This window comes from Mustela putorius, unplaced genomic scaffold, assembly GCF_011764305.1.
Source record: "Mustela putorius furo isolate JIRA1106 unplaced genomic scaffold, ASM1176430v1.1 tig00003863_pilon_pilon_pilon, whole genome shotgun sequence".
NCBI lineage: Eukaryota > Metazoa > Chordata > Mammalia > Carnivora > Mustelidae > Mustela > Mustela putorius.
Window position 1 is genome coordinate 17640192 of NW_025422015.1, and position 14550 is coordinate 17654741.

A 14550-nucleotide genomic window follows, 5' to 3' on the forward strand; every position below is an offset into this window, starting at 1 on the left:
GTCTTGGCAGTTGTATTTGGTGCATCAAATGATCCCTCATTTAAAACCAAAGTAAATCCTTCAACAGCCACTCACGTTCTCTGAAACTCTATGTAAGCCCCTTGGTCTTTGTGCCGTGCTGTGGTCAGGGACAACACTCCTGACTTGACTGAGGTCATGGGTGATGAAAACAACGGGCGGCGCCTATCACTAATAGTTAAATCCTAAAGGCACACTTCACTGCAACTAGGGAAACCTAACCATCTGCAAATAGAAGGAATTAATTTATTGATTTTGCACTTGCCCGCACATTTGGCTTCCATCCTAGAGGCTGGAAAACAAATTGACCAGTAGAATTCAGATTGAGTGGTGTAGTTTTAATTGTGGGCCTTGAGCCCAGGTCACTCTCTCTGTCTCTGTCTGTGTCTTGCTCTCTCTCTCTCTCTCTCACACACACACACACACACACCTGCTATTGCTCACTCGCTATCCAGGATGGGAGTGAACCCAAAGAATGTACCCCGTTTAATGAAGAACTATGGGGAGTGGGTCATAGTGATGGAGGATCCCCTTCCATCTAGAGAAATTTCTAGTTTACTAAATGCTATACCTTACATTATTCAAATAAGCAGGCAGATCCTTTAAAAAATGAAGGTCTGAGAACAAACTCATTCTGAAAGGATGTCCTAGAACAAGTGTGAGCCTACCAGTGGTTCACTTCCTTTTGAGAGCAACTACTATGGGGATTTGATGAAGACAGACCAATGGCAGGAGTAAGCAACTGGAACTCCAGCTTTTGGCATGGGATCGCAGCTGGAGCATCTTCTTCATCGATTCTTCTCAATTCTCTGATCAGAGCCCAGACTTTTTCATAGAGGGTCGTGTCAACCAGCAGTTAGTGCAGTTAACCCCAGTTTTAAATAAGCTTCTCTTATGCTTTTATATTAATGGTTATTTTTTTAAGAGATAACACATATGGCTTACACATGGAAAGGGATATTATTCACTCTTGAAAAAGAAGAAAATTCTAGCACATTATACTGCGTGAAATAAGCCTATCTCAAAATTACCATATGATTCCACTTACGTGACAGACCTAGAGGAGTCAAATTCATGGAGGTGGGAAGTAGAATGGTGTTCCCCAGGGGCTGGGGGGGGGGGAAGGCAGTGGGGAGTTATTGTTTAACAGGTGTAGAGTTTCAGTTTTGGGAGGTGCATGCAAGGAATTGTAGAGATGGATGGTGTGATGGTTGCACAACAGTGTGAATGTACTTAACGCCACTGAACTATATGCTTAAAAGTGGTTAAGGTGGCAAATTATATGGCATGTGTATTTGATGACAGTTTAAAAAAAGGTAATGCATGTATCTATTTCAGTGTCTATTTAAATATGTGATACCCTTACACCACAGACTTTCAATGTGAACAGCCTTTCTGGAATATTCTAGCAGGTTCCTCCCCTGTTTGCTGAGATATAGACAACTGTGGGAAGGAAGATAAGGCAAGCACTGTGGCAAATCTGTAGGTAGCAACACACATGCTCATTTCCTCCCTTACCTGCTCTTCCAAGTCACCAGACTAGGCTGAAGCATGTGGTTATATTAAACCTCAGAGTCACAACACTAGAGACCAGTGTTTGTTTTTATTTCAAACCCATTAGATTCTTTTTTCCTCCTTTACCACCTCCACCTCCACCATCCATTTTGCAGACGCCATGAAAAGCTGAAGTAGCTTGTTCTGAGTTCCAAAGAAGCCACATTTTATTTAACCAGACTGCCTTTGATTTGCTCCCATGGGGATCACCAGACTCTGATTCAAAGTGGCCATTTTTCATTGTTTCCCAGTGACATAAAGAAATTATGCACGATTCAAGGTGAAGAAACCTTTTAGTTGTTGTTGCTAGAATGTCATCCTGATGCTTGTGTCATCTAGGTTATTTGCAGTTAAAAATTAAAGCAGACTAAATGTCACCCTCTTTCTCCAGGTCAATAAAGTTCTTCGGAATCATAATATCAAGCCACACTGGATGTTTGCCTTAGACAGTATCATCCGAAAGGCGGTGCAGACGGCCATCACCATTCTGGTGCCAGGTCAGGAATATTCAGTTACTTGGCAAATATTTAGTGTGTGACATTTTAAATTACTATTGATCTGTCATTTATGGTGTCTTCCTTACTGCCTTTCAGGCCAAGTTAGCCTTTTTGTTTAATCTTTTTAAAACCACCGAATAATGTTTATCTAGTGCCTCCAGTCTAAGCCATGAACACCAAGCCGAATGTATACAGTGAGTGAAGAAAATAGCTTCCTTGTCTTTAAAGAGTGTGTCTGGGTATGGCGAGAAAGAGAAGGTTATGTGGGATACCCAAACACATATGCACTTCAATATGCAGATACTTGTGCCCACAAAGCACACCCTTGTGTCATCCTTTACTGGTGGTTCCCAAAGCAGCTGGTGCACTGAGGGATGTCAGGAGCTCTTTAAAATTATAGCTCTCCAAGCCCCATCCCAGACTGAATGAGTAAGAATCGGCTGGGAAAAAAGCCCAGGAATCTGATTTTAATCCAGTTCCCAGGTCATTTTGATACACAGCCAGGTTTGGAAATCACTGGTCTAGACAGATCCCAGCTATGCTTGCAATGAGGTACAAAAGGGGTAGTGTTGATGAAACAGAGTTTTATGGAGTGAGAGGCACATTCATACTCCAAGGCAAACTTCCAAGTACTTTTGATAGTGTATGCACTAGTAAAACATTTTAAGCAGAGCTCTTCCATCCTATATGGGTGTGTGGGAGGGTGTGCTTGTGTGTGTGTGTGTGTGTGTGTGTGTGTACAGATGATAAGTAGATAGATAAACAGATTTAGATACATAAATTAGAAATATGTTGCACTAATTTATGCATGTATTATAAAGCAGTCTAAAATAGAAGTTTAAAAGGATTAATTAAAATTTAGGTTATTTATTTACATGGCACCACCAACTTAAGTCATCGCCAATCCTTCTGTGTTGTGGAATTCCCTCTCTTCTCTCAAAATACCTTGTTTGAGAGTGAGGGCACATATGTCAAAGTTTATATGAAACCTCAGTAAAGATAAATTTATTTCCTTCTTCTGTAAGTAAGAAATATGGGAAGCTCCAATATCCCCAAACACGCTGATCCTCTACTCAGGCCACACCTCCACCCCTCATTGCTCTTGCCATGTTCCTTCTCATTCTTCAGGTCTCCGTTTAAAAGGTGCCTCCTCAGACAGCCCTGACCCACCACAGTCTAAAGTAGTCTAAAGTAGGCTCCACTGCTATTCTGTCTCCTTAAAAGTGCTTTTCCCCATTTGCGATGCCTTGCCAGTTTGAAACCGCCATTATTTTCCTGTCTCCTGGCTGTTACCCTCACCGAGGGTAACCGTGTCCGCTTTATTCTGTGCAGAGCATATTGTCCAGCACGGTGCCTGTAAATCAGTGGACCCCTGATAAATACGAGTTGAAATAATACATAAGTGAATTTCACCTGATTATAACAAATGAAGGTAGAAAATTTGCATAACTTAAAAAAAATTCTAGAGGCATGGAAACACGTAATTAACAATTGGATGTGAACCTAGGAAAGGTAATGCTAGTGCAGACCTAAAGTAATGCTCTAACCAAGTTAATAGATTCTTGTATTCGGGAATATGTTGTTGGGATAAACCTAGATGTGAGGAATATACCCTAGAGGGGTCATATATTCAGAAGATAGGAGGGGTGAAAGGAACTAGGTGCGTATTAGTGAAAGGAATAGGTGTAGGCATAAGTTAAACACAGTAGCGATCTAAATGAGCAAAGGAGAGAGGAAGTATACCTTGAAATACTTAAATAGCATATAAATGATCTGTTGACCTAATTTTTTTAAACTTCCCTCTAAAAATGGATTACCTAAATGCAATAGATTATATCCTGGCATAGAAAAAAAAAAAAACTTGTATGATCTGAATAAAGTCTGTAGTTGGTAATAGTATTGTACCAGTGTTAATTTCTTGGTTTTGATGAGTATACCAGTTATATAAGATGTATTGGGGGAACTGGAAGGTGTATGGGAATTCTCTGTATGACCTTTGCAATGTTTCTGTAAATGTAATACTCTTCCCCAAATCGGAAGTTTAAAAGGCACACTGATCATCATACAGTAGTTGAAACACTGGTAAGTTTAGGGAGAGTGAAGAGAGGCACATCTTCTGCTCACATGGGTGTCTTGGGGGTACGAGGGTGGGGCACATTGGTGAGCACTGCGTCTGCCCAACATGTGTATGGAACAAGCCATGTTCTTTAAGAAGAGGGTTTGCTAAGGAAAGCTATTTGTCCTTCCACTGTGAAATTGTTTGAGGACGTTAGGAGTCTCAGATGAAAACCCAAATTAACTGTTCACAAGCATTTTTAAGTAGAAATTTTTGAGAATTACTGGAGAGAGTATTTTTTATATTCTTCCTAGGAAAGGGGAAGACCGTATACATTTGTATACCAATATATAAATAATGAAATGTGTGACCAAGAGGAATTGATTTCAAGCACTTGAGAGTTCCATCTAATTTCTGAATGTCCCTAAAGATTTTGTTATGCAATTGAGATTCAAAGACACTTAAACATTCAAACAAATGTTAAAAATGCTTGTCTTCATCTTCCCCTGATAAAAATTCCTTCTAGGTGACAAAACAGTACAATTGGCCTACAAAATTTTGAAACACATATTAAATAAAACCACAGATTTAAAAGTGTGTCATCATCAGTGCATGCATATCCTAGGTCTCTCCTCAGAGAGGACCCAGATCTTAGTATCTAAACACCATTCTCCAATAAGAGCAATCAGTGCTCCCTGGAGTGACAGTTGATTCCAGACCTGGGGCAGGGAAAATATACAGGAGCCTAGAACATCCTGTGATGCCAGAAAGGATGGAGCCTTTTTGAAAGGACACGAGACCACACCCATTTGGAGGAGTTCCTGAAAATCTAAGCCAGAACAATTTGAACAATAAAATAAGATAATAATAGTCTTGGGTTATAGTATATAGAATAAACTAAGTATCTGTAAGTCTATACTGAAATAATTGAATAAATAAGTATATGAAGGAGAAGAGTCAGGTCTTTGTTGTAGTATTCCAGTTAATAAATGGAGAAAGTATGAGGAAAATAGACAATCACCATTAGGCAAACAGTACATTAACAATTATTGCAGGCAAGAAGTATCAATGGGTGTTAAAATTAGTAGGCAAAAGAGTAATGAGAAACAGGGATTTGAATGGCCACACAGTGTCTGCCAACAAGATATTTACTAACTTCAAAGGGAAAACAGTGATTTTACAGTGGAGGAAACTGACAGACATGTCGTGTACTAAATGATCAAGGTCAGCATCACTAGAAATAAGACATCAGGATCCTGTACGCCCTGACATGACTCATTTAGTAGTGCACAACATCACCTTTGTGCTATTCTTGCCAAAAATGCATAGTCTCAACTTCATCATGACAAGACATTGGTGAACCCCAAACAAGGGTCATCGTACCAAAATAACTGACCAGTACTCCTCAAAAGTGTGGAGGAGGTCATAGGAAACAAAGAAATACCTGGGTACTGTCTCAGACTGGAAGAGACTGAGGAGACATGATGACCAGATGCAGTATGGGATTCTGCTTCAGAAGAAGGGCAGTCAGTTAAGCATCTGCCTTCAGCTCAGGTCACGATCCCAGGGTCCTAGATCCAGCCCAACGTCTGGCTCCCTGCTCATCAGGGAGCCAGCTTCTCTCTGTGCATCCATCTGCCGCACCTCCTGCTTACATGCTCTCTCTGTCTGTCAAAATAAATAAATAAAATCTTAAAAAAAAAAAAAAAGCACGAGGGCATCATCGGGAAACCTGGTGAAATTCAACAAGGTCTGTAGATGATGTAGTGTATGGTAGCAATGTCAGTTTCCTGGGTTTGGTCCTAGTGCCACAGTTGCATAAGATGTCAAGTTTAGGGCAAGCTGAAGGGTATACAGGAACTCTCTGCATCATTTTTGCAACTTTTTTGTTATTCTGCCATTCTTTCAAAATTGAAAAGTAAAAAAAAATTAGAAGTATTCCATCTTTCTCCCAAAAGAGCACACAGAACAGAGAGTACAGTGCAAGCCCCTTAAGAGTTGGGTTTTTTTAATTTTTTTTTTTTACTCAGGCTCTTTTCTCACTTGTCATCAGGAATCAGCCCGGCTGTGGGTGACCTGATGGAGAAATGCTGAGCATAGAGACCATGTTGGCAATGCCAAGAGAGAATTGATAATGGAGGCATACTAACTACATTAATAATAATTCTTAATGCTAAAGTACTTGATACTATTACCAATTCAGCTAAACTACTCATGTGCCCTGTGTCCACATGAAAGTAAAATGACTAGCATTCTGTACCATCTGAACTTATGGTGGGAGTCATACTCTACACTGACAAGGACTGTAATCTTCTTCGGTGTCAGAAATACCCTGTGTTAAAGAAGCTGGGTCTGGCTATGTTCCTCTGGGAAAAGAACCGATTGGAGTGGTGTCTGGGGGCAGGGAAGTGGGAAGAGTACTGCGATTTGAGTCCATCTTGCTGTATTGGAAACAGCCACCAGCTCTAGATTCCCACACATGAGCTTACATACCACCTCCTCATTAAAGGCCCCCGTTCCAAACCCCGGGTCCCTGCTTTTCTCCTCACACTTCTCTCTCTCTCTCTCTCTCTCTTTTTTTTTTTAAAGATTTTATTTATTTATTTGACAGAGAGAGATCAGAAGCAGGCAGAGAGGCAGGCAGAGAGAGAGAGAAGGAAGCAGGCTCCCGGCTGAGCAGAGAGCCCGATGCGGGGCTCGATCCCAGGACCCTGCGATCATGACCCGAACCGAAGGCAGTGGCTTAACCCACTGAGCCACCCAGGCGCCCCCTTCTCTCTCTCTTGACAGCCCATTCTGCCTTCCATTCTTCTCAGGGGGCTCTGGACCACCATTTGAACCTCCTTCTCTCAAATGCCACTGCCCCTTTCCCCTCCAAGGAAGGCTTTCCCCTCCTCCAGAATCCTGCTTAAGCTTTTCTGCTTCCATGATTCAATCCATGAGCAAACCACCACTGAATTTGGTTATTACAAATGTTTTTTATTTACCTCTTATAATTCTTAATACATGCACATGTGAATTATATGTGTAGCTAGGTCTATAACTGAGATCATCTAAGAAGTTTTTAGCTGCTTTAATTTGAGCTTATAATCATGACATCTTTGTGCCTGCTCTTACGGCTCTTCTGTATATTCCTTCTGGCTCTCCTTTAGGTTGTTATTTCTTTGAGGACAAAGACCAGTTGCTCCATCCACTTGCATATTTTACAGTGTGGAATTTGGTGATGTATAATCAGGGAGCTGCTACAAAAGACCAAAATAACAAAGTATTGCATTTGCTTACAATTTTCTACTTTCTTCAAATTATTTGAGAGAGTTTTTCAATCATTTGTACATACATAAAATAACAAAAGGTAGAGTTAGGGCTATATGAGGGGGTATTTAAATATAATAATAAATATCAGACCATTTCCCTCCCCAAACATGAGATAATAGTCAACAGCACAACAAAACTTTTTAATTCTTTTTTAAATTTCAGTTTGGATACCATAAAAGAAATTTAAGAATAATTTTAGAAAATTTTGAAAGGCCTAATCTTATGTTCTAACTTAAGTTAGAATTGCACTTTCTTATTTTTTCTTTTTTTTTTAAGATTTTAAAATTTATTTTATAGAGAGAGAGTTGGCGTGGGAAGAGGGAGGGCAGAAGAGAATCTCAAGCAGACTCCTGGCTGAGCACAGAGCTAGATGCAGGCGGTGCCATCTCAGGACCCTGAGATCATGACCTGAGCCAAAATTAAGAGTTGGGTGCTTAACTGACTAAGCCATTCAGGTTCCCTAAGTTATTTGTAAAGTGAAATTTTAAAAATCATTTGGTTCCCTTATAAATACAAATAATCCTAGTATTATAACTCTTCCATTTTGTCAACATTTCTTAGACCAATATGTCCTAATCCCTGTACTGGATTCTGGGTTTGCAGCACTAAAACCCCTGATTTTGAGCCCTTTCCCCTTCTGTAGATGAGTTACGAAATGGAATTTTGGAAAGAGATAATGTAGAAAGCAGAGTAGAGGTGGGACTTTGTTAAGCTTAAGAGGTAAAGGACAAGGATGTAGGGAGATTAGAACCCTTGTACTCTCTTGGTGAAATTATCAAACAGTGCAGCTACCATGGAAAATAGCATAATGGCTCCTCAAAAAATTTAAAACTACAATTGTCATACGAGGGTGCCTGGGTGGCTCAATCGGTTAGGCATCTGCCTTCAGCTCAGGCAGATTTGAGGGTGCTTGGATCAAGCCCCTCATCGGGCTTCCTGCTCAACGGTGAGTCTGCTTCTCCCTCTCTCTCCCCTTCTGTGTTCTTTCTTTCTCAAATAAATAAATAAAATCTTAAAAAAAAAAAAAACAATAATTGTCATATGATCCAGCAGTTCCTCTTCTGGGTATATATCCAAAGAAAGAATTAAAAGCAGGATCTCAAAGAGATATTTGCATACTCATATTCATAACAGCATTAGTTACAATAAACCAAGAGGTGGAACCAACACAAGTATCCACTGATAAATGAAAGGATAAACAAAATGTGGTCTATACATGCAATGGAATATTATTTAGCCTTAAAAAGGAAGGAAATTCATGTTGTATGACTGTGCCTTTCTTTGACAGAGACTCTCCATGGTTTTCATCGTGTGTCATAGCATATGGAGTCAAGATCCAGTATTTCTGCTACCCTGACTTCACTTAGTTTATGAGTGTAATTCCTTTTCCTGGTTCATTTTGATACCATAATCACAATTTATAGTATTGTTTTCTCTGGGAAGATATCATCCAAGTTGTTAAGTGACATGCAGATGAGCTCATGCTACAACATGGATGAATCCTAAGGACACTTTGCTGAGTGAAGTAATAAGCTTGTCTCAAAAAAGACAAACACTGAATGATTCTCCTTTTATGAGGTATCGTAGTAGGCAGACTCACAGAAACAGAAAGTAGAATGGGGGTTGCCAAGGACAGGGGGTAGGGGGAAATTGGAGTTGGTATTTCATGGGTATAGAGTTTCAGTTTTGCAAGATGAAACTTACAAAACATTCGCAACTTTAAAACTAGCTCTAGAGAGTAAGTTACACTACTGAACTGGATACTTTAAAACAGTGACAGTGGTAAATTTTATGTCATGCATTTTTGCTACAATAAGAAGTGAGAAAACTAATAAAGAGAGATGAAGGAAGTCAGAGCTGCACAAACCTGGCCCCTGAAGGACACCCTGACTTTTGTCATGAGGGGTTTTTTTTAGATGGTTGAATCTAAAATGCCTGCCCAGAAAGAATATCTAGGAGGTATTGGATGTAACCAGATCAAGTCTTAAAATATAGTTGGTCATTCACAGGTTATAAGTACTTAACCTTGATAGATTTCAATGAGCTTAGCTATAGTAAATAGAAATATAAAAAAGTGAAGGATAGAATTCCAGGTTCCAGCTTTTAAGGGGCAGATGGTAGATTTAAAAAAAAAAGAAAAAAACGATCTGTAGAGAAGTATTAGCCAGAGATTTAGAGGAAAATACCATACACAGATCTAGTAAGCTGAGGAAAGAAAGAGAAAGGTGAGGAAAGAAAAGAGAATTTGTTAATTAGTCAGCCTTTCGTTGCCATGCCCTGGCTAGATTGGGTCTTCTATCACTATCCCTGGAGCCATCTCCCCACTCAGGGGCTCTTAACCTGTGGGTTCATGGACTCTCTGAACAAGCTTCAGGGAGTCTGTGAGCCCTCAGGATATCAAGGCAAAATGTTGTGTGACTGTGCCTTTCTTTGACAGAGACTCTCCATGGTTTTCATTGTGTGTCATAGCATATGGAGTCAAGATCCAGTATTTCTGCTACCCTGACTTCACTTAGTTTATGAGTGTAATTCCTTTTCCTAGTTCATTTTGATACCATAATCACAATTTATAGTATTGTTTTCTCTGGGAAGATATCATCCAAGTTGTTAAGTGACATGCAGATGAACTCATGCGACATATTTAAGTTGGAGACTTATAACATTTGCACTGTTAATTTCAGTGATTAGTCAACAGGGTAGAGAAGGACTCACACTAAGAATCCAGTAGTCAAAAACAGTCTTATTAGACTAAATATAAGCACATGTGGCATTTTCAGGACCTCCTCCATCCCCTTACACTTTGACCATTACAGGCAAAAAGTATTCTGTGAATTTTCTTTTATTTAGGTAATCTCACTATATCTCATTTTCCTCATTCTAAGTGAGTTAATGGTTGCCTGATATTATATAATATTAAAAAATGAATTTTACTTGTGTAAACAAATGTTTATATTAAGAGGTTTTTACATAATTGCCTTTCTGATTTTAGCATTTTCCCACATATCTCTTTTTCCCCCCTTAATTTTTCAGAGAGAGAGAGAGAGCGCACAAGCAGCGGGAGCAGCAGGCAAAGGGAAAAGCAGGCTTTCTGCTGATCAAGGAGCCTGATGCAGGGCTTGATCCCAAGCCCCTGAGATCATGACCTAAGCCCAAGGCCATTGCTTACCTCACTGAGCCCCCAGGCATCCCCCCCCCACATATCTTTTTTATTTTATTTTGACTTGAGAGAGAAAGAGAGAGCGTGCACCAGCAAAGGGAGAGGCAGAGAGAGAGAAGCAGACTCCCCAGTGAGCAGAGAGACTGACATGGGGCCCAATCCCAGGACTCTGGGATCACAACCTGAGCCAAGTAGACATTTAATCAACTGAGCACCCGGGCACTCTTTCCCACGTCTTCTGTGTGGTGTGGCCATTTTCCTCTTGTTTGAATTAGGTCATTCTGAGTCAAGAGAGCCTGTGAATTTTTAGATTCACTGGAAGAAAAACTGTAAACTAGTGCCCAGAAATCTATGCCTACATTTGGAAAACCAGTTTGGAATACATATCTTACTAATAGCAGGGATGTCAGAAGAAATTAAAGCAGTCAGTCATATTTTATTAACACTGTTGTTAATGTTATGCCTCACAGAACTGAGGCCACACTTTAGCCTCGCATCTGAGAGCGATACCGCTGATCAAGAAGACTTGGAGGCAGAAGATGACCATGAGGAACGGCCTTCGAACCAAACTATTCGAAGACCTCATGCTGTCATTGAAGATGCTGTAGCTACCTCAGGGGTGAGCACGCTCAGTTCTACTGTATCCCACGACTCCCAAAATGCCCACCGGTCCCTCAATGTGCAACTTGGAAGGATGAAAATAGAAACTAATAGGTAAGTCCTATTCTGACATGGGTGGGCTTTCTTTCCTTTACTTTTACATAAGTGCATGTGTTTGGGGTCTCTTTTAAAGTTTGGTCCACAGATGGGGCACCTGGGTGGCTCAGTCAGTTAAGCATCCAACTCTTGATTTTGGCTCAGGTCATGATCCCAGGGTGGTGAGGTCCAGCACACTGGAGCATGGAACCTGCTTAAGATTTTCTCTCTTCCTCTGCCTCTCGCTCTCCCCCGACCTTCAATAATAATAATAAAGTTTGATCCAGAGAATACAAAATGTTTCATCACTTTATCCTATTCACATAAACTTGGTTTGATATCTTTCTTTATCAAACAAGAGAGATTTGTCTTAGTCTCTTTAGTCAAATTCAAGCCTTGTTTGGCAGCATTCTTTGATCCCTGCTTTTTCTCCAAGTACAGTGAGATTTTCGAAGTAGCTGTAACTTCAGAGACTGTCTTGGACACAGACTCAGAGCAGTGTGTACCATCCCAGAAAACAGCTGGGATGAAAGAAAGACAGAAAATCCATGTTCTTAAAAGCCTGTGATTTGGAATATCAAGTTCTCTTAGAAGAGGAAGATCTCTGCTCTTGAGAGTAAACTTAGTGATGCTAAAGCTTTACTTTTCTTAAATAAACAAACAAATAAAAACCTTGAAAGGATGATAAGTTGACTGCATTTATGATCCTATTTTATTTTGAATATGTTCTGTCATATCTGGAGTTTAATTTTCCTTTGAGAATTTGGTGACATAAAATCCACATGATCAGGTTATTAAGTGAAGAGTAAATATTTCCTGTTCTTTACAGATGTTGGCACAATTCAGGTTCTGAGTCTATGATTTATAGCTTCCTGTGCTGGCTGCATTTGACATGTGATCAACTGACTACAACTCTGGGCTTATAGTGAAAACCTTTTTTTTTTTTTTTTTTTGGAGTGAATCAATACCAGTTGTGCAAATATTTACTTAAAAATCTTGCTCATCAGGAAGATAGAACATATTTTACTTCTTGTCATAAGTTTAAGTTTTTAAAGTTAAGCTTGAATACCAAGCTTAGTACAAGTAGTACAAAGTTCATCTTATATTCAGAAACATGAATTTTGTTTGCATGATTGAGTAAATCCATTCATATCATCTTCCTTTTGCATAGAGAAATCTTCCTGAGTAAGGGGAAAATGGCTTTTGGACTTCCAGATCCTAATCTTGTCCTGGTAAAACCAGCTCTTAGTTGGCATCTCTACTACTTAGTGGAAGACTTTGTGTCTTTCCTCCTCTGAGACTTCCATGGAAATCCTCATTGCCTCCTCTTCTCAAGCAATACACCAACCTTGGTAGTAGGTGTTAACTTTAGTTGTTTTTTAGTGTACTGTCACCCAGCTCTAGATGGAGTTGTTTTTTATACCCCTCTCTGATCTCTGGAGGATGAATGTTCACTCGATTTGGTTTTGTCGCCAACTCCTCCTCCTCCGTGGTCAGATTTATAAAGGCAATAAAGCTACTTTATTTACCAATGAGCTGGTATATTTGTTTCTCTGGCCTTCAAACCTTCTGTCTATAGACCCTGGCTTGTGTCAATAGAACCTGCTTTGCTGCCTGCAGCCTCTCCCTTTTCCCCTTAGACCATTGGAGTTAGCCTCATTTCCATGCTGTCCCGCCCTCTGCCACGCTTGCGCCCTCTGCAGGCCGGGAGGGCTGCTCTTCTGCGCAGCCGCGGGCGGAGGGCCTGCTTCCCACATCACTGTTGGAAGGGCTTCAACTGACCGTGTTTCTTTATTGTGTTCCTGTATGTTTCACAACAGCCCACATTCGTGTGTTTTTGCTCTACATATTTACCCTTATATCTGTGAGATCTACGGGATTATGAGCCTCCTTTTTCTGCTTCTAGTAATATCTTCCACAGCTCCTCCCTGTCGCCCCCAGAGAAGGGAGGCGAGGCACAGCACTCACCTCATGGCGAGATGTTAGAAAAGGGCAGCTGCCTTAGTACTGGTACTAAGCAACGGAAATGAGAGGCGAATCATGTCCGTATCACTTTCAGTTATTACTTGATATACAGAAATTCATACATTGCAGGGACCGTCTGGGTAGTTCAGTCAGTTGAGTGTCCCATTCTGGGTTTCAGCTCAGGTCATGATCTCAGGGTCCCGAGATCCAGCTCCCCGTCAGACCCCCTGCTCAGCGGGGAGTCGGCTTGAAGGTTCTCTCCCTGTGCCCCTCTCCCCACTCATATTCTCTCTCTCCCCCTCTTGCTCTCTAAAATAAATAAATAAATCTTTTTTTAAAAAGTTCATACATTGCAAAATAAACTTAAAGGAAATGTTAGTATGTTTTTCAGAAGGCTGTAGCTCTCCTGTTAGAAATCTTAAGCTTGTGTTTAGGTAATCACTGATGAAGGTCAATCAGGTTTATCCAGCTCTTGATTATTAGATCACCAATAAGAATACCAGATAGAGAAAATAACATGGTGGCTTTAGAATGTATGTTTTACTTTTATTTCGGGGTATGTTTACATAACATGTTCTGGAAATAATTCACCTCACACCAGTGGTTGAGACAGTACTGGAGGATAGTAATAGAGTTAGCTAAAAATCTAACTCTCGCAGAGCTGACTGCTTATCTATCAAACGATTCCGGAATTACCTACCTCCACTCACCTAAGTTAAAAAAATTGACGTCAGAGCAGATGCTTGCCAAATTTTTCTGGAAAAGAGAGGCAGGCAATTACCTTAATTTTGAAGCACTTCCCTCTTAACTGCAAGACAACGTAAAAATAAAGCTGAACTTTATTTTTCATTTTGGACTGGGTACATAAATAATTTTTGAGAGCTTGATTTGGGACAAATGAAGTGGCCTGTCAGAGCTCTGCTTCTAAGGATAAGTCTGGCTTTTAAAGATAAAAAGAAAATATGTCGTCTAGATACACATAGGTTAAGTTCTAGAAAAAGTCACTGTGTTCTTTGAAAAAAATAATAAATATTCCATACATGTAAATCATCAAGGAAGACAAAAGTACATACTAGACCAAGAAATTACCAACTTAAAAATTCATGCTGAGCTTGCTGTCCATTTCCTGGAATATCATTCTTGCTAGAGTGATAAACATCTCCTTTGATCTTCTAGTTTCCTCTGGCCCTCAGTTCCTGCAGCTCAATCCACCAGATTGTGTGCTGCTTAACTCTGCTTATCTTTAAATAATCTTTCTCAAATCACCTTCTCTGGCTGCCTCTCAAGAGTCT

General features: G+C 40.2%; 1 protein-coding gene across 2 annotated transcripts in view; it reads left to right on the forward strand.

Annotated features, from left to right (window-relative positions):
- The window catches only part of MAP3K5 (mitogen-activated protein kinase kinase kinase 5), a 199889-nt gene that overhangs the window by 179445 nt on the left and 5894 nt on the right, over nt 1–14550 (forward strand). The window contains exons 25-26 of one of the 2 annotated variants that reach the window (XM_004740273.3): nt 1964–2069; nt 11068–11311. In XM_004740273.3, coding sequence (XP_004740330.1) covers nt 1964–2069; nt 11068–11311 — 350 coding nt within the window. Of the gene's footprint in view, nt 1–1963; nt 2070–7277; nt 7570–11067; nt 11312–14550 lie in introns of those variants that run through there. The other variant, XM_045066319.1, reaches the window with a different exon arrangement.